This window comes from Aethalodelphis obliquidens, unplaced genomic scaffold (assembly GCF_003676395.1).
Source record: "Aethalodelphis obliquidens isolate GAN/ISIS:26980383/991018 unplaced genomic scaffold, ASM367639v1 scaffold65, whole genome shotgun sequence".
In the NCBI taxonomy this organism is placed as follows: domain Eukaryota; kingdom Metazoa; phylum Chordata; class Mammalia; order Artiodactyla; family Delphinidae; genus Aethalodelphis; species Aethalodelphis obliquidens.
In genome coordinates, this window is record NW_020838009.1 from 3630857 (window position 1) to 3655814 (window position 24958).

General features: G+C 44.7%; 1 protein-coding gene across 1 annotated transcript in view; it reads left to right on the top strand.

The window, feature by feature from the left end:
- The first annotated feature begins 1292 nt into the window (after window positions 1-1292).
- ENTREP2 (endosomal transmembrane epsin interactor 2) overlaps window positions 1293-24958 on the top strand; it is a 364454-nt gene continuing 340788 nt past the window's right edge. The window contains exon 1 of the mRNA XM_027089095.1: window positions 1293-1663. Coding sequence (XP_026944896.1) covers window positions 1445-1663 — 219 coding nt within the window. The 5' untranslated portion in view covers window positions 1293-1444. The remainder of the gene's footprint in view (window positions 1664-24958) is intronic.

Genomic DNA, 24958 nt, shown 5'->3' on the forward strand with positions numbered 1-24958 from the left:
ACACCTGTTCATCCTTGGGCCATCCCTTTGAATTGGAAAATAAATCCCATCCCTGCTCAGGTGTTGATTGATAAAGGCTTGAGCTACTGCCCCTTCAAGAGGAATTTGCATTTTAATAGAGGCTCATCAGCCCCAAAGGAATCAGTATCTCTTCTAAAGATGTAATTTTCCATCACAGCAACTGAAATATTTTGGGGCGAGACGCTGCAGTGTCGCCAATCCAGATCAACAGGCGGACTCCCTCAGTCCCGCCTTGAGGCTGTGTAAGACTGACCCACCATTTCCCACTATTATTACTGTGAACGTTGCCTCTTTGTGTCTAACCTCCTTAGGTCGCCTGACACTCGTGGGCCTCTCATGTCAACACAAGCCTTTTCAACACTGGCAGTCTTAAAGTGGTCACATCAACAGGGCCACAAGGTGAATTGTGACAAAACTTCCAAGCTTTCTTGGTACCCTAAGGAAGCCAACAGTCAGGTGTTTAAAACCTAATACGGGCAAAAGGGAGTAGAGACGATTTCGTAGGTCCTTCATGATACAGTTCATTTAAATTCGTTTTGTACAATTTGTTTTCAGCCCCAACTTTTTACTTGTATCAAAAGCCCTGCAAATGGAAAGTGGGCAAGAGACATCCGTTCGTGAGCTGAGAATATTCTAAATGCCGAGCCCTCCAGGGCCGAGTTCTCAGTGGTGCCTTGAGAAATTCTGGAACTGCAGAAATTCTGGATCTTGGAATTCCGCATTCGAGAGCGGCTCCTGCTCGCCACACCTGGGACGGAGCGCTCGGAATTCACATCCTCCCGACCCCCGCCCCGCCCCGCCACGCACGCCCCTCCGGCGCCCCGGGCCTGCCCCAGGCTAGGCGGCGGCTCGCCCCCTATGGCGCGGCCGGGCCGCGGGCCCGGCTCCCAGGCCCCTTACCCGCCGCTGGCCCGGGGCTCCGCCTGCCGCCCTCGCCCTTGAAGCGCCCGCGATCCCCACTCCCCTCCGCGGCGAGGGGCGCGAGCGCCGAGGCCCAGCCACTGGGACCACACCTGCGCCAGCCCGTTCCCGCCCCGCTCGGGCCCAGCTGGAGCTCCGGGCCCGGCCCCGGCCCCGGCCCCGCGCGCGGCGGCGGGGCTCGCGCCCGGGGACAGAGGCGGCGGCGGCGGCTCGCTCCCGCGCCTGAGCTGGGGAGCGCGCCGGGCGGGCGGGAGAGGGCGCAGCGCGGCGCGGCCGGCGGGCGGCCCTGCTGAGCGGCGGCGGCGGCATGGGCGCGGGCACCGGCGGGGGCTGCGGGTGCCCGGCTCCCCGCCCGGCCCGGCCCGCTCCCAGCGCGCTGCCGTCGCAGCCCCCGCGGCTCGCGGGGAGGCCAACCCCGCAGCTGAAGCAACTTGCCTCGGACCCTCGGTGAGGAGGGGCGGCGCGCGGGGCCGGACGGGAGCAGGAGAGGCGTGCGGGCGCTATGCCTCCGGCCGGCGGTCTCCGCGCGCCGCGCCCCGCCGCGCTGCCCCGCAGCCTGTCCCGCCTGCGCGAGTGCCCGGGCCGCTCTCGCATCGTGCTGGCGCTCGGGGCCACGCAGATGGCGCTCGGATGCCTCATCGTGGCCGTCAGCTTCGCTGCGCTGGCGCTCACCACCTCGGCCCGCGTCCGCCACTCCTGCCCCTTCTGGGCCGGCTTCTCGGTGAGTGTCGGCGTCGGGCGCGCACGGGGCTACGGGGGGGGCGAGCCCACCAACCCGCGGGCGCCAGGTTCGGGGCTCAAGCGCCCGGGCGAGCTGCCGCAGCCCGGGGTGCGGTTCAAAACTCGGGCAGGATAACTCCGGGGACCCGACTCACCGCTCGCCGCCCTGGGAGCGTGGCTTTCCCTTTCCCATCGCGCTGGTCCCGGAGTAACTTTTCTTCGAGGAAGCAGAAGCCAGGCGCCCGCGACCACCCGAGGGGCCTTCGGGTGAGGGTGGGCGGCGGGCGCGCTCCGAGGCGGGCGGCTGCGCCCTGGGGCCCCCGGCTTCCCGGGGGCCGGAGACCCGCCGGGCGGGCTGGGCGGCCCTGAGCGAGGCGGGAGCAGGGGTGCGAGCCTGGTGCCGGGCCGCGGCTCCGTGCGCGGGGCCTCCGCGGCGGCTCTGGCCGGGCACTGGGGAGCAGGGCGCGTCGCGTCGGGTCGCGGGTCAGTCGAGGCGGCGGGAACCGGCCGGACCCGCTTTGGCCGCCCACCCGCTTGGCGTCCAGGACTTGGCGCGTCCCGCGTTTGGCGGGAACGGGCCGGCGAGCTCAGCGGGCGGCGGGCCTGGGCGAGCGAATGCTGGCGGCGTCGGGGGGCGTGTTCAGTGAGCTTCCGCGAGGGTGACCGATTTTCAGGATTTTGACCCCCAAATTAGAGAATCCAGTGGCTGACAAACCTCCATAGGAGCAAAACCACCAGGAAATCCCATTAAAGGAAATGATTGTCTCCAAGAGTTAATTTTGGGGGGTATTTTTTGATTGAAGTTGTATTTTCCTGTATTAGTAAAGAACGGACATATGGAAACGGTAATAATCGATGCAGAGCAGATAGTCTTTATGAAGAGAGGCACTTATTCTGCGAACTCTTGACATCTGTAACTACATTTGGTTTCTGGTGCCGGAGTACATCTTATAGGTTTAAACTGTAAACCCAGTGTGTTTAAGTTCCATCTCCAGAAATCGAAACCAAGCCTTTGTAACGAATGTTTGCTATTTGTTGTTGAGTTTTGAAATTTAAAAATTCTGTCCAGCTTCGCTTTTTGTTGTTGTTGTTCTTTTGTAATGGCCTTTGTTCTCTAAGTCCGATGCCCGGCTGGTAAAATGAGATCTGAGCAGAACTGACTCTGTGACACCCTGATCGATACAGGTATGGTGGTTCATCCTAATGGGGGTATTAATTTTCAAAGCTTATTTCAGACCAGGGGTGAGTCTTTGAGAGCTGATTAGGACATCAGCTATAGCTAATTAGGCCATAGCTCGCAGTGTTCTAATCAAAGACAGGGGTTTGGAAGCAAGACTCAGAAATCATGATTAAAACGGGCCCCTGTATAGTCTTCCTACCTCTGTAGCTCAGTTTTTAGCATGATTTAGTATGCATTGTTTCCATGTGGTCTGTCTAGTGGGCGCGAGTTTGTGTCTGCTGGAGCGGCCTACAGGTGGCAGACTGGTAAATGAGCTTCTCTTCCTGGCTTCTCCCTGGGCCTCTGCTTCTCCACCTAGTCCTAGCTATGTGGCTTTGGCACTTTCAAAGGGCGTGGAAAAAGAGCTGCCTTTTAATAATAAACTTAAAAGGGAAAACACTCGTCAAAAACGGTAGAAAAGCTGTTTATGTGAAAAATGTACATTCACTGCATTTTAGTCTAAAGAGTTAAATAAATATGTAATCCATGGATTCAGTTTGGGTGATTCATGGTTATTCCTTTCCACAGCTATAACCTATTAGTCCTAACTTCCTGCGATTCAGAATAATTCCACACGTGTCTGCTGTGTGCAGACGTGCCTCTAGGCTCTGGGGACAACAGTGAACAACATTCTCTGCTTACGTTTTAGAGGTTGTAGATTCTGCTCTCCGTCCACGTCCTGCTCCCCGCCTCTTTACACCCACTGTTTCATGTGCTAGTTTTCTTTCTTGAAACTGAATCTACCACATGCACCTTTACACTTCTTTCCAAACAGTATATACCATTTTTTACATATGACCTCTGCCCTTTGCAGACATGGTGGTTGGTTCCAGTGATGTTGGGACAGGTCTGCATGTTGGCGTGGCTTTCGGCGCTAACACTGGCCCCTTGCCATGGATGTGCCTGCCAGCCTGGACCTGGAAGCCACTTTGCAAGGATAGTTTTCTTTTACGAATGGTGACTAAGATGGCCGGCTTTACACCAAAATCTGTTCTGCGTGGTTTAGGGCTGCCCTGTGTTTCCTCTGCATTTCCTGAAATAAGAGGTGTGGAGTCTTTAGCACTGTCTAGGTTGCTAGGCCTTCTCTGTGGTGTGTCCATGGTGAAGAACCATTGTAAAAATAATTTTCCTTTATTGAAGAAAAAACAATACCCAAGAAAATGGCTTACATTTATTGAGCACGTACCGTGTGCCAGGCGTTAAGCTGAGTGTTTTTCGTGCTGTGATAGCACATTTCGTCTGTGGCCCCTGGCGCCCCTGCTCTTGCACAGTTCCCTGCACTTGAACTTGGACTGGACCTCTGACTGGCCTTAGCCAGTGGGATGCAGCAGAACTAAGGCTGTCTCCAGGGCTAGGCCTAAGCCCTGAGATGTCCTGGCAGCTTCTGCAGAGTCCACTGAGGTGAAGAGGGATTAAGGAACTTGCTGTATTAGTCAGGGTTCTCCAGAAAAAGAGAACCAATAAATACATATGAGCAAGCTGGAGACCCAGGCACGCTGCCGGTATAATTCAGTCCAAGTCCAAAGGCCCAGGAACTGGAGGGCCCGTGGTGTAATTCCCAGCCTGGCCCCAAAGCCTGAGGACCCGGGGTGCTGATGGCCGAGGGCAGGAGCAGATGGATGTCCCAGCTCAGAGAGAGTGACTCTGCCCTTGTTCCGCCTTTTTGTCCTACTCAGGCCCTCACTGGCTTGGATGAGGCCCATCTGCGTGGATAAAGGTGACCTTCTTTACTCAGTCTGCTGATTTCAGTGCTAATCTCTTCTAGAGACACCCTCTCAGACACACCCCCAAATGATGTGTTCCTGTCTATCTGGGCACCCCTTCGTCTAGTCAAGTGGATACATAAAATTAACCTTCATGCCTGCCCAAGGTCACACCTGGCCAATGTCAGGTTTGCACTTTTTTTTTTTTTTAACATCTTTTTTCCAGTATAATTGCTTTACAATGTTGTGTTAGTTTCTGCTGTACAACAAAGTGAATCAGCTGTCTGTATACGTATATCCCCATATCCCCTCCCTCTTGCGCCTCCCTCCCACCCTCCCTGTCCCACCCCTCTGGGGGTTAAAAAGCACCGAGCTGATCTCCCTGAGGTGGATGGACCTAGAGTCTGTCATACAGAGTGAAGTAAGTTGGAAAGAGAAAAACAAATACCGTATGCTAACGCATATATATGGAATCTAAAAAAAAAATGGTTCTGATGAACCTCGGAGCAGGGCAGCAATCAAGACGCAGGTTTGCACTTAGTTGCTCTGACTTGTGAGGCCACAGTCCTAGCCATTAGACTTAATTGCCCCCCAGGCAGAGGCTGATGGGGGGTGGGGGGTGGAATAGAGCAGGTGTAAAGGGTCAAAGGTAGAGCCTCCACAGGGAGGACACACCTGTTTCTTAGGAAAAGCACAAAATATGTGTAGAAAGGTGATGATTCAAGAGCACTTTGGGGAGGCATGAAATTAGGGAAATTGAGGAAGTCTGAGGATCGGGGACAGGGCTGGGGGGGTCCTTGGCAAGGTTGGAAACGGGAAGGGGCGGCAGGTCTGGCCAGGGAGCGGCTGCTGTTTCAGTGACTTGAGAACCACCTGCAAATGGTGGTCCTGTTCTGGGTCCCTGCCATCCAGTTGGAAATTAGGGGTGGGCTGACTTCCCCAGGGGATAAATGCTTGGCCCGTTTTGAGAGATGATGATCTATATGAACAGTTTAGAAGACTACCAGGGCTGTGTGTGTTTTTTTAAATGATCATCGAGTTCAGTTTTTTTTAAAAAGTGAACCTTATATCATAGAATAGACTAAACAGGTTAGTATATGTAATAAAAAAATATTAAAAATGGAATTAAAGGGGAGGGGAAGGAAATCTGCAGTGCTGCCTCTGGCACTAGTGGAGGTCTTGAGTAGGTATCCTTTGATAGACCAGCCTCATTCTTTTTCTTTGACGTTCTCTTCATGCCCAGGACATCCGCGACAAATAAGTACCCTGTGAATTATCCACATTGCCAGTTACCCGTGTTGATAAAGACATAGCCAGACATAGCCCTTAGGAGCTGACTGTTTATGCACGTGTGTGTATGTATTTTTTTTCCTTTAAAAGCAACACTATACTCCAAAAGCAACAGATGCTTGTTGCAATAACTGAAAACACAGAAGGGTATAAAGAAAATGGCGACAGTGCCTTCTTCCATCCCAATTCTGTACCCACAGGTAACCTGCATTGATGATGTTGTTTCATGTGACCTTTCCATACTTTCCTTTACAATCACAAAAATATTAGGATTTATGTATATGTGTGGAATATGTCTCTTTTCTTTTAAATAATCTTTACAAGAGGTCATACTACACACCTTACTCCGTGGCTTCTTTTTTTTCTTTTATTTCGTGTATAATAAATATTCCCAGCCATAATTTATTATTCTTATTATTCCCATTATTTTTAATGACTGCATAAGGGTCCATAGTATGAATTTTTATAATTTATTCAGTTCTTTTCTTGCTGAGAATACTCTGTGTCAGTTCTGTGTCTCTATAAACAATGCTGCTTATCTAGCCTTAGAGACCAGTGCTTGTTTTCTGAGCATAAATTCCCCAAAGTGGAATGGCTTGTTGGAGGGTATTCAAATTTGGAATTTCATTAGATATTGCCAGATTAATTCCACAAAAGGTTGCAGTCATCCCTGCCCACAGAAGCATGACACCAGGGTGCCCTTTTGCCACCCTCTTACCAGCCCAGGCTGTTAGCATTCATTAACATTTTATTCCTCTGATGAAGAAAAACATATTTCATTGTTTTCACTTGATCTGACTTTCCATGGTTATTTCTCTCATATGTTGCAAATGTTTTCTTGCAGTTTTTCGTTTCTCATGTGGCTTAATTTTTGGTGTCTTTTACCATATATAAAATTTTAAAACTTTTTATGTAGTCAAATCTGTTAGTTTTCTCTTCTGCAGTGTGAGGGCTGTTTTCTTAGTTAAGATGGTTGTCATTACAGAGGTCACACAAACATTCCTTTACATTTCCTTCTAATGTTTTTATTTTATTTTTTACATTCAAATTTTACATCATCCAGAATTTGTTTTGCATATGGTATGAAAAAAGGGCCTAACTTTATTTGCTTGCAAAGTTCCTATGTACCTATGCTTATGTTTTGGATTCTATTCAGTTTTACTCTCTTTTTTTTCATGGAGATGTAATTGACACAGAATATTATACTAGTTTCAAGCGTACAACATAGTGATCCGATACTTGTATGTATTGCAAAATGATCACAATAAGTCTACTTATGCAATAAGTCTACTTACATATTCATCACCATATATATCGTAGTTGACAAAATTCTTTTTTCTTGGGATGAGAACTTTTAGGATTTAGTCTCTTAGCAGCTTTGAAACATGCGGTACAGGATTGTTGTTAACTATAGTCGCCATGCTGTACGTCACATCCCGTGACAACTTTACTCTCTTCATTGTTTTAGGGTCAATACCGCATACTTCTGATTAAGGCAACATCCTGGTGAGTTTTGCTATTTGGTCAGGCAGGTCCCTCCATACTGTTTTCTTTTTCAAAAGTGCCTTGGCTCTTCTTCTGTATTAACTTTAAAATATCTGTGTTTATTACTCATAAATTAGTAGTTTCCAGTAATACCCTCTTAGGATTTTTTAAAAATTTATTTTATTTTTTGGCTGCATTGGGTCTCCATTGTTGTGCACGGGCTTTCTCTAGTTGTGGCAAGCGGGGTGCACGGGCTTCGTATTGCAGTGGCTTCTCTTGTTGCGGAGCACAGGCTCTAGGAGCATGGGCTCAGTAGTTTTGGCGCACGGGCTCAGTAGTTGTGGCTTGCGGGCTCTACAGCGCAGGCTCAGTAGTTGTGGCTTGTGGGCTCTAGAGCGCAGGCTCAGTAGTTGTGGCGCATGGGCTCAGTAGTTGTGGCTTGCGGGCTCTAGAGAACAGGCTTAGTAGTTGTGGCACACGGGCTTAGTTGCTCCGTGGCATGTGGGATCTTCCCGGACCAGGGCTTGAACCCGTGTCCCCTGCATTAGCAGGTGGATTCTTAACCACTGCACCACCAGGGAAGCCCAACCCTCTTAGGATTTGGATTGCAATTGCATTACATTGATGGATCAATTTTGGAAGTACTGACAGTTTTATCATATGAAAACTTACAATTCAGGAACATGGTTTGCATCTTCATTTCTTTGTCCTTTGTCTTTATACCTTTCAGAAAAATCTTTTATGGGGATGCGTTCATGGGGACAGATTTTCAGTCTCCCCTAAACTGCTTTTGAAAAGTAAACCAGTTTCTAAGATCATCCTAGAAAAAGCTGAGCAAGGACAGGTTGATGAAAGATGGGAGACGCCCACAGGTCAGGACATAGACGGTGTAGCCAGTCTACCAGCAGCAGCCGGAGCTGCAGATGAACAGCAGGGGAGGCGGGGTGTGGGTGGTGGGCAGTGAACGGGAGCTGTTGACAGGCTGTGGGAACCAAAATCACCACGAGTTACTCAAGCGGCAAAGTGGGTGGGCGCCAGAGAGGTGCTCTGGGGCTTCTGGTTGTGGGTGAGAACAGTAGCCGTGCAGGAACATGGAGCACAAGCCTGGGAGCATCCGACAAATGCACAGTGAGTCTTTTCTCCTAGAAGGTCAGAGCCTTACCCTGAGCTGAATGACTGGAAACATAAACCAAACTGAGCAGGACGGGTACACAGACGGCAAGGCAGGGGAGGTTCAGACGGTGCAGGTGGGGGGAAAAAGATCTCAGAAACTGCTCCAGCAGCAAAAGAGAAGACCCCGAGCAGAGAGTGTGGTCTTGGAAATTAAGGACTTCGGGGGTCTAGAGCTGGAGCAAAGGGCCAGGGTGGGAGTGAGCTTTATGAGGGTTCTGGATTTAACTCTGAGAAACAAATAAGTGGATACATAGAGATCTCACACTTGAGTTCTTTACAGATCCATAGAGCCGGGCTGGGAAAGCTGTCCTAGCCCATCCTCCCTTCTTTAGGAGCTTTCTCTTCTCACATCGGGAAAATCCACCTCATTCATACATGGGAAACAAAAAATGGAACATTAGGTAACTTTATGCAAAATTGATTCAAAGGAAAATGATGAAAATGAACATAATGGTGCTACAGAAAATGAGAGCACACCAGAAAAATCATAAACTAATATTTCAAGATAAGCTAAAAGAAAAAACAATTTGAAAGAGTAACATCCAGCAGAAATTTAGAAACGACAAAGGATATGGCTAGGTAACAGAAAATTATGAAATGAGAACAGATTGATGTCAGGAAAGAATTAGGAAAAAATGAATTTTAGGAAGGAAGGCTAAATTGTGTCCAGAAGGAACACAAGAACAAATGGTTTCCATAGACAGCACAGGAGTAAAAATACAGGATGAAAAGGAGAAAAATGAAAACAATAGCCAATAAAGAAAGGGATAGAGTGAATTAGAAAGTATAGGAGACAGGCAAAAGAGATCTGATATATGTATATATACAATTAGAGTGTCTAAGACAGAAGAATAAAGCAATGGAATAAAATAAATATTTAGAACTATAATGCAAGAAAAGTCTCCTAAAAATAAAAGAAGACCTGAAAGTGTCTACCATGTAACTGTGGGGGGGGGGGGGGGGGGGAAATCAATGCAGAATAATCAACATTGAGATATATCCCTGTAAAATAATGAATGTTAAAGATAAGGAAAAAATCCTTTGGGCATCCAGATAAAAAGTCCTAGTCATTTGTATTGTGCATTGGAATTCTCATAGCCAAATAAATTCTTTGCTAGAAAAGGTGAAGCAATATTTTATTATTATCTTTTTAAGATGTTGGGGGTAGGAGTTTATTAATTAATTAATTTATTTTTGCTGTGTTGGGTCTTCGTTTCTGTGCTAGGGCTTTCTCTAGTTGTGGCAAGCAGGGGCCACTCTTCATCGCGGTGCGCGGGCCTCTCACTATCGCGGCCTCTCTTGTTGTGGAGCACAGGCTCCAGACGCACAGGCTCAGTAGTTGTGGCTCATGGGCCTAGTTGCTCCGCGGCATGTGGGATCCTCCCAGACCAGGGCTTGAACCCGTGTCCCCTGCATTAGCAGGCAGATTCTCAACCACTGCGCCCCCAGGGAAGCCCAAAGCAATATTTTAAAAAGTAAATTTTGGGGGGAAAAAGTTGAAATTTCCAACTTGTAGAAAAGTTTTAGAACAGAACTGAGAACTCCTGTGCTGTATCCCTTCAGTTAAGTTCCTGATTGTAACCATTTTACTGTATTTGCCCCATGGCTTGCACTTGTGTACCCTGTCTCTCTTCCTCAGTGGGGGAAAAAAAATCCATTATCATTAGTTTTTTTCTTGACCTTTTTGGGAGCAGGCTGCAGACGTGATGCCCCATCACCCCTAGTAATTTCAGAGTATATCACCGCCACTTGAGGATACTGTTCTGTATTACCAGCACAAACTCCTCCAGACTAGGAAATCAACATTGAAAGAACACTGTCACCCGATTCATAGACTCCATTGCAATTTCACCAACTGTCCAAATAGTGTTCCTTTCCCCTTTCTGGCCCAGGATCCTATCCAGGAATATGCATGTGTCTCATTTCTCTTCGCGCTCTTCAGTCTTCCTTTGTGTTTTGTGTTTTCCATGGTCTTAAAGAGCATAAGCCTTATTATTCTATAGGATGACCCTGAACCTGGGTCCATCCGGTTTATCCTCATGGCCACTCTTGGGTTATGCGTTCTTGGAAATGAATGAAAAGCAGAATGGAGATGCAAGATGTTCTTTCAATTCCTTCTGTCTTCCGTATTCTCTGATGAGCAGTCCATGGTAATTTAAATTGTTGTTCCCATGTGAGTTGACTGACTTTTTCTCCTTTCATCTCCATTCTGCTATTAAACTCACCCAGTGAAATTTTTACTTTGGTTATTCTGTTTTTCAGTTTTAAAACTTTCCATGGGTTTCCTTTCATATCAACTCGTTTTTTTTTCATTTTAGTTTTTGTAGCTTTTCATTCATTACCAAAACGTTCGCTCTTACTTACTGGAACATTTTTATCTTCACTGCTTTAAAGTCTTTGATCATTCCAAGATCTATCAATGATTGTGTTTTCCCCTGGGAGTTGACAGTCCTAATTCTTTGTAGGCTGAGTAACTTTGGATTATATCCTGGACATTTTGAATATTATGTTGTGAGTCTCTGTACATTGTTTTAAATGCAATTAAGAATGTTGCTATTTTTTATGACACAAATGAACTTATCTATGAAATAGACTCACAGACGTAGAGGACAGACTTGTGGTTGCCAAGGGAGAGGGGGCGGGGGAGGGATGGAGTGGGAGTTTGGGATTAGCAGATGCAAGCTATTATATATAGAATAGATAAACAACAAGGTCATACTGTATAGCACAGGGAACTGTATTCAATATCCTGTGATAAACCATAATGGAAAAGAATCTGAAAAAGAATATGTATTTATATATGTATAACTGAATCACTTTGCTGTACAGTAGAAATTAACAGAACATTGCAAATCAACTATATTTCAATAAAATTTTTTAAAAAAGAATGTTGCTATCTTTGTGTTAACAGGCTATCCATTCTCTCCGATTTACACCATGTGGAGCCCAGCCTTCTGTGGATTGTCATTCTGATGTCAGTCCAGTTTTCAAAGTCTTTGTAGTATTTTTCAGCCTGTCCTGCACATACAACGCCCAGTGGCCAGTCTGGTTCTGGGATGGTGATCTATCCTGTAGTTCTGTATAGCACAGGGAACTCTACTCAATATTCTGTAATGGCCTATGTGGGAAAAGAATCTAGAAAAGAGTGGATATATGTCTATGTATAACTGATTCACTTTGCGGTACACCTGAAACTAACACAACACTGTAAATCAACTCTACTCCAATAAAAATTAAAAAAACAAGAAAAGATTCTGTTTAGGGTCGTGTCTTCACCTCAGGGATGAGCCCAGTAGTTCATAAACAAATTTCAGGGATCACCTCCCGCAGTTCCTCCCTCTGTGATCTTCCTGATGTTTTCTGTTTCCCTGGGGCTTCTCTTATCCAGTCCTCCAAGAATGCTAGGGCTTGTTTTTTTTTTTTTTTTCAAGTAAATATTAAGTTTATTTAAAAAGATTTTTTTTTAGGAGTAATGCGTGACTTTTTTTTTTATTGGGGTATAGTTGTTTTACAATGTTGTGTTAGCTCCTGCCGTGCAGCGAAGTGGAGTTCCCTGTGCTATACAGCAGCTTCTCATTAGTTATCTATATATGTCAATCCCAATCTCCCAATTCATCCCACCCCCTCCTTTCCCCCCTTGGTGTCCATACATTTGTTCTCTACATCTGTGTCTCTTTCTGCCTTGCAAACGGGTTCACCTGTATGATTTTTCTGGATTCCACATAGATGCGTTAATACACGATATTTGTTTTTCTCTTTCTGACTTACTTCACTCTGTTTGACAGTCTCTAGGTCCATCCGCATCTCTACAAATGACCCAATTTCGTTCCTTTTTATGGCTGAGTAATATTCCATTGTATATATGGACCACATCTTCTTTATCCATTCGTCTGTCGATGGGCATTTAGGTGCTTCCATATCCTGGCTGTTGTAAACAGTGCTGCAATGAACATTGGGGTGCATGTGTCTTTTTGATTAATGGTTTTCTCTGGGTATATGCTCAGGAGTGGGATTGCTGGGTCATATGGTAGTTCTATTTTTAGTTTTTTAAGGAACTTCCATACTGTTCTCCACAGTGGCTGTGTCAGTTTACATTCCCACCAACAGTGCAAGAGGGTTCCCTTTTCTCCACACCCTCTCCAGCATTTATTGTTTGTAGATTTTTTGATGATTGCCATTCTGACTGCTGTGAGGTGATACCTCATTGTAGTTTTGATTTGCATTTCTCTAATTATTAGTGATGTTGAGCATCTCTTCATGTGCCTCTTGGCCATCTGTATGTCTTCTTTGGAGAAATGTCTGTTTCGGTCTTCCATTTTTGGATTGGGTTGTTTGTTTTTTTGTTATTGAGCTGCATGAGCTGTTTTTATATTTTGGAGATTAACCCTTTGTCTGTTGCTTCATTTGCAAATATTTTCTCCCATTCTGAGGGTTGTATTTTTGTCTTGTTTATGGTTTTCTTTGCTGTGTAAAAGCTTTTAAGTTTCATTAGGTCCCTTTTGTAAGACCGGACACTATAAAACTTAGAGGAAAACATAGGAAGAACACTCTTTGACGTAAATCACAGCAAGATATTTTTTGACCCACATCCTAGAATAATGGAAATAAAAATAAAAATAAACAAAAGAATGCTAGGGCTTTACCTTGTCTTGCTTAGGGGCCGTGCAGTGGGGGGACAAAGCGAGAGAACCAGCAACAAGGCTTTGTCCCGCCCTCTTGGGACCAAGCCCCTCCTCTGGAGCAGGCAAAGGGGAAGGGTCTTCTGTGCGTTGCCAGCTCCTGTTTCTGCTGTGGTGTTGCTTGGGTGCTGGGGTGTGAGAGTGCTGCAGAGAGAAGAGAGAGAAACCCAGAAGCAAAAACACTGGGGATTTGCTCACTCTCTTTGGGCACTAGGGAGCTGATTTCCAAATCCTTGAGCCAGAGCTCGGGGGCTTCTCCCGGGCCCTGTCTGTCTGCCCGCATGCTCAATTGTGGGTTTTGGGCTGTGTTGCATTTTGGCTGGGGGATGCATGCTCAAGAGGGAGCAATGACAACCCTCTGCCACTGTGGTAGTAACTGGAGTTCCAGCGCTCTCCACCCATCTGCCTGCTGTTTTGCTCTGAGTTTCCCAGTGGTCTATTCTCTGCATCCCATCAGGTCCACGGCTGCAATCAGTGGGAGACACAGGGTGGTGTGTGCTTCCTCCACCTGGGATAAAACCTCAGTGCTTTTAATCTGCTTCCTTTGTGAGCCAAGCATCCTGTCTTCAGAGAATTGTCCTTTAAATATAAAGGCCAGAGACATAGAGTTTTATTTCATTAAATTTAATTTTTTATTTTGTATTGGAGTAGAGTTGATTTACAATGTTGTGTGAGTTTCAGATGTACAACAAAGTGATTCAGTTATATATGTATCCATTCTTTTTCAGATTCTTTAAGTGAAGTCAGAGAAAGACAAATATCATGATATCACTTCTAGGAATCAAAAAAAATGATACAAATGAACTTATTTACAAAGCAGAAACAGAGAGAGGGTTATGAATTTGCAAGAACTCTGGGACTGTTCCCCCTAGTGAGCCCTTTCATAGTTGTTTACTAGAGAGTGAGCTTCAGAAAACTGTTCAATGATGGTGAAGCTTTTCATAAGGTCTAGTGATGAACAATGACTAGGTTTCACTGTAGAATTAAAACTCAAAGATAGCAATAAGGGAGGCAGAGTAATACATAGCATTAGACGTTTGGGTTATGTGGAACCGTACAGCTAGAAAAATAAATGGAAGGAGATGAGGGAGAAGTAGAATCAGCTCCTTAATTGGCACATTGGGGTGAGCTAGGATGGAAAAATGTCTCTGGAAACTGACAAAGCAAGAAGTGGAAGGTTAAGTTTATTGAAGACCATACAGATTTAACAGCAGATTGAATACTGGTGACTAAAATGGATGCTTTAGGAAGAGCAGGTGGCGGGGGTGGGGGTGGGGAGACGGGGGGCGGGGGAGATGAAGAAGCAATTACTAGCTAATTACATTATTGCTCATAGGAGGGAGGTAATAATATCCAAAAGTGGAGGGTGCTAAGGGAGTTATATAAGGTAGTAATATAAAAGGAGCAACTAGAACCAAATCCTTCCTACGTACCTACAGAAACACAGAGAGAGAAGCAAGTAGACTGCAGCCCACGGACAAAAAGACTGAGTTTGTGCGTCAGTGTTATAAATATAAGGCTAAAAATCTGCAAAGCTGATGCCACACATACAGACTGTACTAACATTATATAAATGGGCTTAATTCACCTAGTTTAAAAAGTTTTTCAGGTTGACTTAACAAAGCAAGATCTGGAGATAGAGTTAAAATGAAGAGATTTAGAAAGGCCAAAAATAAAAGGACTGGAAAAGATATACCGGGCAAATTCAAATAAAAAGAAAGCAGGCCTCTCTCTCTCTCTCTCTCTTTTTAAATTGAAGTGTAGCTGACTTACAGTGTTGTGTTAATTTCTGCTGTACAGCAAAGTGATTCAGTTTTACACATATACACATTCTTTTTCATTTTGGTTTCTTACAGAATATTGAATATAGTTCCCTGTGCTATATATCCAGTAGGACCTTGTTGTTTATCCATCCTATGTATAGTAGTTTGCATCTGCTAACCCCAAACTCCCAATCCTTCCCTCCCCTATCCCCCTCCCCGTTGGCAACCACAGGTCTGTTCTCTATGTCTGAGGCCTCACTCTTGGTACCAGGCAAGGTAGGATTCATATATTCTTGCTTATTCGTGATACAATGTAATGTTGGATCTTTGTAGTTTGCTTCAGTGATTAACGTTTTTAATATGAATGTTAAATATTTGAGCAGGTGCAGTGTTCTAACCCTCTGTCCTATGGCTGCTGTACCTTTCTTGTCAAATGTGCTCCAAGCTTTTGTGGTGTTTGTTTGTGTTGTCTTGGAAGTTTCCCCTTCTCCAGGACTTACTGCTCCTATACAGAGAAACTGTTGACTTTTCTCTCTTATTTTGAAATTATTTATTCTACTTTTTAAAGTAAATGTCTTGTGCTTTCCATTTCTACATCCATATCATCTATAAATAATTGTTTCTTTATATTCAGTGTTTTCATATCTCAATATTTGTCATATGCTGCGTACTCCTGTCCTTATTGCATTAATCGGAATCTTCAGTTTTAATGGTACTGTGAAAGGAAGCATTCATGTCTTGCTCTTGAATTTACTGGGAAAAGCTTTAGTTTCATTGCTTTTATTTCTTATTAGGTAGGTAATTTTGATGACTTAAATTTTGCTGTAATTTCAAACTTGGAGAAAAGTTGCAAAAAAGTACAAAGAATGCCATATATCCTTAACCCAGATTCACCAATTATTAACATTTTGCCCCTTTCATTTTGTCATTTCCAGACCCCCAAACCCCCTGAACAATCAATTGGTCGACTGATTGATACCTCCATCTACATATATTTTCTGAATCACTGGAGAGTACGTTGCATGCCCCTTTGCCCCTAAATACTCCAGTGTATATTTCCTAAATAGGCATTACATAAAGGTGAAGCCACCATAAAAGTGAGGAAATTAACATCGATACAACACTATCCACAGTCCATATTCAAATTTTGCCAGTTGTCCCCAGAATGTTCTTTATAAATATTTCCCTCACCTGCTCTCTAGTCCAGTATTCAAATTAGGAATTTAAAAGTCAAACTTACGTAGTTTCCTGTTTAGAATTCTTACAAGGAATGACTGCTGAAATTTTCAGGTGTCATCTATTTATGTAATCCCTTGGTTTTTCTCTTTCAGTAATTGACGTACTGAAGGATGTTGATTGATTTCCTAATGTTGAATTATCCTTGGCTTTCTGGAATCATCCTTATCACTTATTCTTTTAACATATTGTTAGAATCCATGTGCTGTAATATTAAGATGTTTGCTTCCATAGCCACATACAAAATTGGTCTGGAGTTTGTGCGTTCACACATGTACACAAGCATACACTATCTTTATTAAACCTTGTTATGTTGTGCTGGTTTTGTAACATAAATTGGTGAGCTCTCCGTATTTTTCTGCGGACTAGCATAGGAAAGATTTGTTCTAAGTTAGACAGCTCAGGGAATTTAGGCCATTCCCATTTATTAAGATGTGTGATAGATTTAGTCATTCCTTTTGACTTTATTATTATACTTTACTGTTTTCTGTTTTCTCTTTGCTGGATTGATAAAATTAATTTTTTAAAAAAATATGTATTTTTAAAATTGTGGTAAAATACACATAACATAAAATTTATGATTTTAACCATTTTAAGCATACAGGTCTGTGGCATTAAGAACATTGATACGATTGTGCAACCGTCACCACCAGCCTCTCCAGAACTTTTGTAAAACTGAACCTCAGTCCCCATTAAACAATGACTCCTCATTTCCCCACCTCCAGCCCCTGGCAGCCACCTTTCTACTTCCTGTCTGTGTGAATTCGGCTATTTCAGGCAACTCGTGTAATGGAATCATACAGTTGTATTTCCTTTGTGATTGGCTTATTTCACTTTGCATAATATGTTCAAGATTCATCCATGTGATAGCACACATCAGGATTTTCTTCCTTTTGAAGGCTGAATAATATTCTGTTGTATGGATAGACCATATTTTGTTTTTCCATTCTTCTGTTGATGGACACTTCGGTTGCTTCCACCTTTTGGCTTACTGTGGATAATGCTGCTATGAACACGGGTGTACACATATCTCTTTTCAAGCTGCTTTTTAAAAAATTTTTTTATTGGAGTATAGTTGATTTACAATGATGTGTTAGTTTCAGGTATACAGCAAAGTGCATCAGTTATACATATACATATATGCACTCTTTTTTTTTTTAGATTCTTTTCCCATATAGGCCATTACAGTGTATTGAGTAGAGTTCCCTGTGCTATACAGCAGGTTCTTATTACCTGTTTTATATATAGTAGTGCGTATATGTCAATCCCAATCTCCTAATTTATCCTTCCCCTCCTTATCCCCTGGTAACCATAAGTTTGTTTTCTACATCCGTGGCTTTGCTTCTGTTTTGTAAATAAGTTCATTTGTACCCTTTTTTTAGATTCCACATATAAACAATATTGTATATTTGCCTTTATGTGTCTGACTCACTTCACTTAGTATGATAATCTCTAGGTCCATCCATGTTGCTGCAAATGGCATTATTTTATTCTTTTTTATGGCTGAGTGATATTCCATTGTATATATGTACCACATCTTCTTTATCCTTTCCTCTGGTGATGGACATATAGGTTGCTTCCGTGTCCTAGCTACTGTAAATAGTGCTGCAATGACCATTGGGGTGCATGTATCTTTTCGAATTATGGTTTTCTCCAGGTATATGTGCAGGAGTGGGATTGCTGGATCATATGGTAATTCTATTTTTAGTTTTTTAAGAAACCTCCATACTGTTCTCCGTAGTGGCTGTAGCAGTTTACATTCCCACCAACAGTGCAAGAGGGTTCCCTTTTCTCCACACCCTCTCCAGCATTTGTTATTTGTAGACTTTTTAATGATGGCCATTCTGAGCAGTGTGAGGTGGTACCCCATTGTGGTTTTGATTTTTATTTCTCTAATAATTAGTGATGTTGAGCATCTTTTCATGTGCTTTTTGGCCATCTGTATGTCTTCTTTGAAGAAATATTTAGATCTTCTGCCCATTTTGATTTTTATTCCATTCCCCAGACCCCTTCTCCTGTGCGTCTCCATTCTCCTAATAGTTATATTTTCATCTTTGACAATCGATTGAAATCTGAATTTTCTGTTAGCACACCCAATTGAATGATAGATATCATTGCTAGCCTTCTCCTTCAAGCCAAATGGTTTCTTTGTAATTTCTCATCCCTTAGTTTGGCCACCCCCTCGCCTCCTATCCTGCAAACCCCACAGGATGAAACCTTTGGAACTTTTCTGTGTCCCTGATTCATTCTGAAAGATGAGTTCAAAAGAAAACAGACTTTGAACATTATATAGTCTACATAATTTGCGTATGTGAGGGAGAACTTTTTTTTGCTTCAGATTTCAGTCTTTTATTGGATAAGTTTGAATTTGAATCTTGAAAAGTTCAAAAAGTAGTGTATCCTAGGGTCTTATTGCAGAGTCAGGAAAATATAATAAAGCTGGTGATGGGTTCTTAAGACGACTCTGTATTATTTCCATATTTGTGGATGAGTTCAAACCACATGCGAGCACTTTGCTCTTGCAGAGCTGGCATTGGGGTGACAGTGATGGAAGGAGAGATGGTGGGCCGCAGGGAAGATGCAGAGGCGGCTGTGACAGGGCTGCCTTCCAGCCTGCAGGACCACACCCTCTGCTGAGAAGTTTGCCTGATGAAGTGAGGACCCTCTGGTCCTGGGAGAACTCCTTTTACCTGCCCCACAGGGGCCATACGTGTAATGGCTCCTGTTCTCTTTTCTGGAGGCACGCCTGCCTGTGTGCTGACCAAGTGCAGCCCTGAGACCTTCCTTTCCAGGGACCAGGTACAATTCCTAGGGAAGGTGAGATTTCCGGGCCCACTGTCCGAGACGTGCCCAGGCTCAGGCCTGCCTGAGTTCTGTTTCTGCATTTAGGCACTTTACCCATCTAACCTTGATAGCTTCAGTTGATCATTATGGCCTGCTCTTACCTCCTTTGCATCCAAGTGATGATGAAAGTGTGCTATTTCACTTAAAGGGTGCGGTACAGTGAGGTGGAGACCACAGGAATTGGGGATACTGGCATTTTGTGGGGAGGGGGTTGCCTTCAGTCAAGTACATGATAAATGTAAACAAACTACTTCTTTTGCATCAGCAGCTACCAGAGCCTATTACGTAACTATCTATCACAGAGACAAGCAACTTAATTGTTCGAAGATAAACCCTTAAAATTTCAGCTCATCCTTTTACAGAAAAAGTATAGAGAATTTAGGACTTCATGAAAAAGCAAATTTTTCTTTGAAAAACATTGATGCGACGTAATGATGAGTATTGTTTCTCATCTGTAATGAGAAATTGTAGCTAATGGCTTTGATAGTGATACAAATAGCGATTTTGAAATACATTTTTGGAACCCTCAGAATTTGAAAGGACTCTGAGAATGGTCCCTGTTTAACATGTTAATAAGCAGCATATACTGTATAGGTATATTAAGTATAATACGTATAATAAAGAGCATATACTCATCAGAATCTTGTGATTTAAAAAGAATACATCTTTTTTTTTCAATTATACCCCCCAGAGCTCTTTACAACTGTTCACTAAGAGACACTGCCTTTGTAGAAACTAACGTTTGACCCAGTCTCAGAAAAAGTCAAAGCATCTGCTTTTCACCTGCGAATTCATTAAATTCAGCGTTGGTGTCCCCGGGGCCTCTCTCCATGCTTGTCATTGCCTTTTGGTGCCCTCAGAGCTGACCCTTTTCAAGATGAGGAAGTAACACCCAAGAGGTATGAGTGGATTAAGAGAGCTGGAGTCTGTCATAACTAGTGGTAAATAGCTTCTGAAGATTGACTTTCTCTTCGAAAAAAGAGAATGTGTAAATATAATACATATATATGTAAGTGTGTGTATATATATATGATGCTTTATCTTTTTTCTGTATAAAGAATAACAGAAACCAAAAGAAAATGAAACAAAAAGCCAGAAAGCCCCTGAGCAAGGCACCTGCCCGTTGACTTCAAGAATTACACCTGTGGTCCAGATGGTGTGCCTCTCACGTGAGATGCATAAAATCAGAGTTTAAGAGAAAGAGCCGTGATACCACATATTCTGGTGAAAGCACGCAATGTATCTCTCTCTGTTTTTTGATGGTGATTGTGATGATGATGATAAAAGTATTATTGACTTAATTTCATGGAAATTAAAACAGCATGGAATGGCGCAAATCGAAGTGCTAAATCGAACCCTTAGCTCCCGCCTTCCCCATTCCTTGGAGTTAAATATTTTCAACCTTTCTGTTGTTACTTTTTTTTTATAAGATTTTTTTTTTGGATGTGGACCATTTTTAGAGTCTTTATTGAATTTGTTACAATATTGCTTCTGTTTTATGTTTTGGTTTTTTGGCTGGGAGGCATGTGGGCTCTTAGCTCCCCGACCAGGGATTGAACCTGCACCCTCTGCATTGGAAGGCGAAGTCTTAACCACTGGACCGCCAGGGAAGTCCCCTGTTGTTACTTCTTTGGTGGCAGGTGCGCCATTGTCTTTATATCAGATGTCACTGACGAGAGGTCTGATCCTGTGTTGATTCGTCTTCTTCCGTTGGTGATCTAGCCTGTTTTTCCTTTCTGGAAGCTTCTAGGGTCTACTCTTGATTCTTGGTGTCCTGATTATTTCACAGTATTTCGTGAAGGGACTTAGGCACTCAGTGTGTCCCTTCTTTGATACTGGAAATATTTTTCTTTGATTATTTCCTTATTTCTATTTTCTCGGAACTTCTGTTTGTTGGCTGTTTGACCTCCTGGGTTGATCTTCTGGGCATCTTAACTTTTCTCTCCTATTTGCCATGCCACTACTTTTTACTTTATCCTCTGAGAGATTTCTTCAGTTTCAGCTTCAGCTTCTGGATCAGGTGTTGAAATTTTAAAAAATAATTGCAGCAGAGACAGGGTTGGCCAATGGAAAGGACTCCCTGGGGGTCTGCAGGCTGCACTTGAGTAAGCCTTTCCTTTTCTTTTAATTTTTTTATATTGGAACATAGTTGATTAACAATGTTGTATTAGTTCCAGGTGTACAGCAAAGTGATTTAGTTATACAAACACACATATCTCTTCTTTTTCGAATTCTTTTCCCATTTAGGTTGTTATATAATATTGAGCAGAGTCCCCTGTGCTATAGTAGGTCCTTGTTGGTTATCCATTTTAAGTGTAGTAATGTGTACATGTCAATCCCAAGGCTTTTCTGAAGGGCAAGGGAAGCAGATATCACAGAAGTTGGATTCCCCCCCCCCTGCCCCCACCCAGGGGCCTTCCTCTGCCACACAGGATGCACTTTGAATTGTGAAGCCCAAGGTGTTTGAGACCAACTGTCTCATCTGAGGCGGGGTCTTTTCTATCCTTCTGATTACAGAGCCAAAACGAGGCTACCAGGTTCAAAAACAAAAACCTAGAGAACAGGTGCAAACACTTTCTATAAACCATCTGACAAAGTGGTGTAGGTCTCCCCTGCTCTGTTTGGGACTCCAGCATGGGTCAACATCAGTTGCAAGTTTCTGCATTTCATTCTGATTTGGCTAACTGTCTGCACCCTTGTTCCAAGCCTCTCTGGACACCAGCACAGCTTGGTAACCACCCGGGGGAGATGAACCCTGTATTGATACAGTAACCATAATTAAGATTGTGATGCTGTCTTTCATCTTTTCTGCTAATTTTTCTTAATATTCCTCTTATTTTCTGTGTGCATTATTTTCCATTTCTGCCTGAGGGTACTAATTAAGTCAAGAAGGTTTCTTCTTATTCTCGAATTGTTTGCTCTAGCGTTTTTCTATTTTTTTCTTCTGAATCTGCCTCTTCTGTGGTTTTGATTATCCCTAATGGTCTGGCTGTTCTTGGTGTCCTTTGGGGTTTATCATTGAGGGACTAGTTGATTCATAGCATGTTTTCCTTGCTTTCCTGTCCTACCCATTGAACAGGGGCTTGACCTCGCTCTGTCTAGGTGTGGGCAAAGCAGGTCACCTGGCAGCTTCACCTTTGGATGTTGGGTGGGAACTCTCCTCCCATGTGCTTGAGAGAGCATCTGCTCTGGGGTGTGAATTCTCGCTTTGGAAGCAGACGAGGCAGAAAGCTCGTTTCTTTGGTGCGTACAGCATTCTTTTGGTTTCTGCCTGAGAGCAGACACCAGTGCTGTAAGTCTGGGTTGAGAGCAGGGGGTCTGGGGGTCTGAGGCCCATCTGTAGTTCTGCAGACAGACTGTAGTCACTTGCTCTTTGGGTCCCATGTCTTGCTTTTGCCCTTGGGACCTGTGGTCTGGGGTCTCATCTCCAAAACCTTCTCTCACATATACACTGATCCAGAATCTTCCCTCCGGTTCCTTCACTGTTAACTGAGCTTAAATTTTTTTCACATCTTTCAGTGATCTTGTTTTTCTTCTCTGGCACCCAGATTAGCTGCCTTGGCAGAGAACTTCAGGGGGAGCAGCTCACACGATCTGGGACTGGATGGCAGAACTGCCTCCCTTGCATCCTGGGCTAGCTCCCCAAGTTGCATTGCACCCCTCTTTCCACTGCCTGGTGTCAACTTTCTGGCCCTCACTCTAGTTATTGCAAGAACAATATTTCTGAGAATTTAAAGGGACCCATTTTTAAACTTCCTGTAAATCATATTACCCTGCAGCTCTTTCACCCATTCATTCGAGGACATTCATGGCTTTAGGGTAAGAGAACAGAGAACTCATTCCTCAGCTCTGAGTCCCAACACTGACTTCCTTGAGTCTCTGGAGAGACAACAGTCATGAAAACCAGGCTTTTTTACGAGAGAAAAGGAATCTTTCAGTGCCGGGAGCTCTCCTTTATCTACTGAGAGCAAAGCTTAAAGGCCTGAAGATTGTTTTAGTCTTAAGCACTGTGTTGGTAAACGGAGGATGGAAGGGTTTTTCCATCTAGCAGGACGCCGTCAGGAAGGGGAGGCAGAAAGCCCTCTGGGGGTAACAGAAGAACCCTGAGAAGCTGGAGCGAAGAGGCTACGTGGGTCCCTGAGCAGGCCAATCTTTTCAAAGCTCCTTTCTCTGCCCTGGAGACGCAGCTCTGGCTGCGGAGACCCCAGCCTCTGCAACCCCTGCCCCCTACTGGCTCCCTCTGGCCTCTGGTTTGTTGTTTCGTAGTGTATTTTGCTGTTTAGTTACTTTGGAGCCCATCACCTGGTCCCATTGTTCCCCCCACCCCCACCCCGTCCCTTTACCCGAGCGCCCTTTGATTTCTCGTTTCTGGAAACGGTATGCCATGCATCTATTGTAGAGTAACCCCAGTGACTCAGTATTACCATGGTGTGATGTTGTTTTGTGCAATTTTGAACAATTAAAAGACTCTTTTTGAAATTAAAGAGAAAGGGTCCCCGAGAAGGGACACGGTACATTGGCATCTCACCCCACTGCACATGGCGGACTCCAGGTGGGTGGATGAGACCCCCCCTCTCGGAGGGCTGCTGGAGCCCTTTCACCCTTCATGCTTTCCAGTCTGATGCAGGAGCCACAAGGCATCGCTGGGGAAGGAAGTGTGTAGACCAGGGTAGGAAACCTTTCTGTCCAGGGCAGTAGGTATTTCAGGCCTGTGGGAGGGGTGATCTCCATTGCAAGGACTCCACTCTGCCACTGCAGTGTGAAAGCAGCCCTACCCACTTCGTAAGTGAATGGGTGTAGTTGTGTTCCAACAAAACTTTGTTCACAAAAACACAGCAGGCCAGGTTTGACCCACGGACCACTGTTTGCTGACCTCTCATCTAAATGATTGGGCCCGAGATTTCCCGTGGCCCGTGTGTGGGATAAAGACGTCTGGAGGTTTCTGTGTACATGTGAGGCATGTCAAAGGAAGGTCGGCGTGAGGGCCTCTCAGTGGAGGCAGAGAGACGCCCCTAGATGAGATGATAGGTCAGAGCGTCCGCAGTGGGCGCTGTGCAGACCATGGCCCAGGCTCAGGATCCTCAGGACCACCCCCCAAGATGTGGTGAGGTTGGGGCAGAGGCAGCAGGGCCAGTGGTACGCTCGCCGGGGTTGGTGACATTGCCTTGTCCCCTGAGGTCCACCTCTGCCACAGACTCGCCGAGGGCGGGGCTGACCCTGCAGGATGGGGATGCGCCCGGGTGGGCTACACCTCCCAGGGGGGCTCCTCTCTCCCTGCACCAGTGGGCGCCTGGTTCACTCACAGAGTTCTTCGCACTTGAGACCGTTCTCTCCCTCCTCTGAGACACGCACTGCCCCCTTCCCATCTCCACTTGGACGAGTCTCAGCACCAAATTCAGGAGTCCCCTCCCAAGTTCCTCATCCTCCCTCCATGCAGGTGTCTTTTCCTGGGTCTCAGGGTTGCTTTCACCACTCCCCACTCAACACCCACCCGGTTCCTCAAAGCAGCTAACCCACGTCTTGTCGGTCCCCGAGTCCTGTTGACTCTTCCTCTCAAGTATCTATGCCTGTCCCCCATGTGTGTCTCTTTTCCAGATCATTCCCATGGCCCCTACCTGGCTTCTCACTTCCACTCTTGTCCCCCCGTCTGCCCTTCACACCTTGTCCAGAGTCATCTTGAAAAATGCATATGTGAAAGGTCACATGAGTTCCGGGGTGGTGGACCCAGCAGTTTGGACCAACCCAGCCTTTAAGAACTAGATAAATTAGGAGTTTGGGTTTAGTGGATACACACTACTGTGTATAAATTAGGTAAACAACAGGAGCTTCTGTATAGCACAGGGAGCTATACTCAGTATCTTAACCTATAATGGAAGAGAATCTGAAAAATATTACTTATGTATA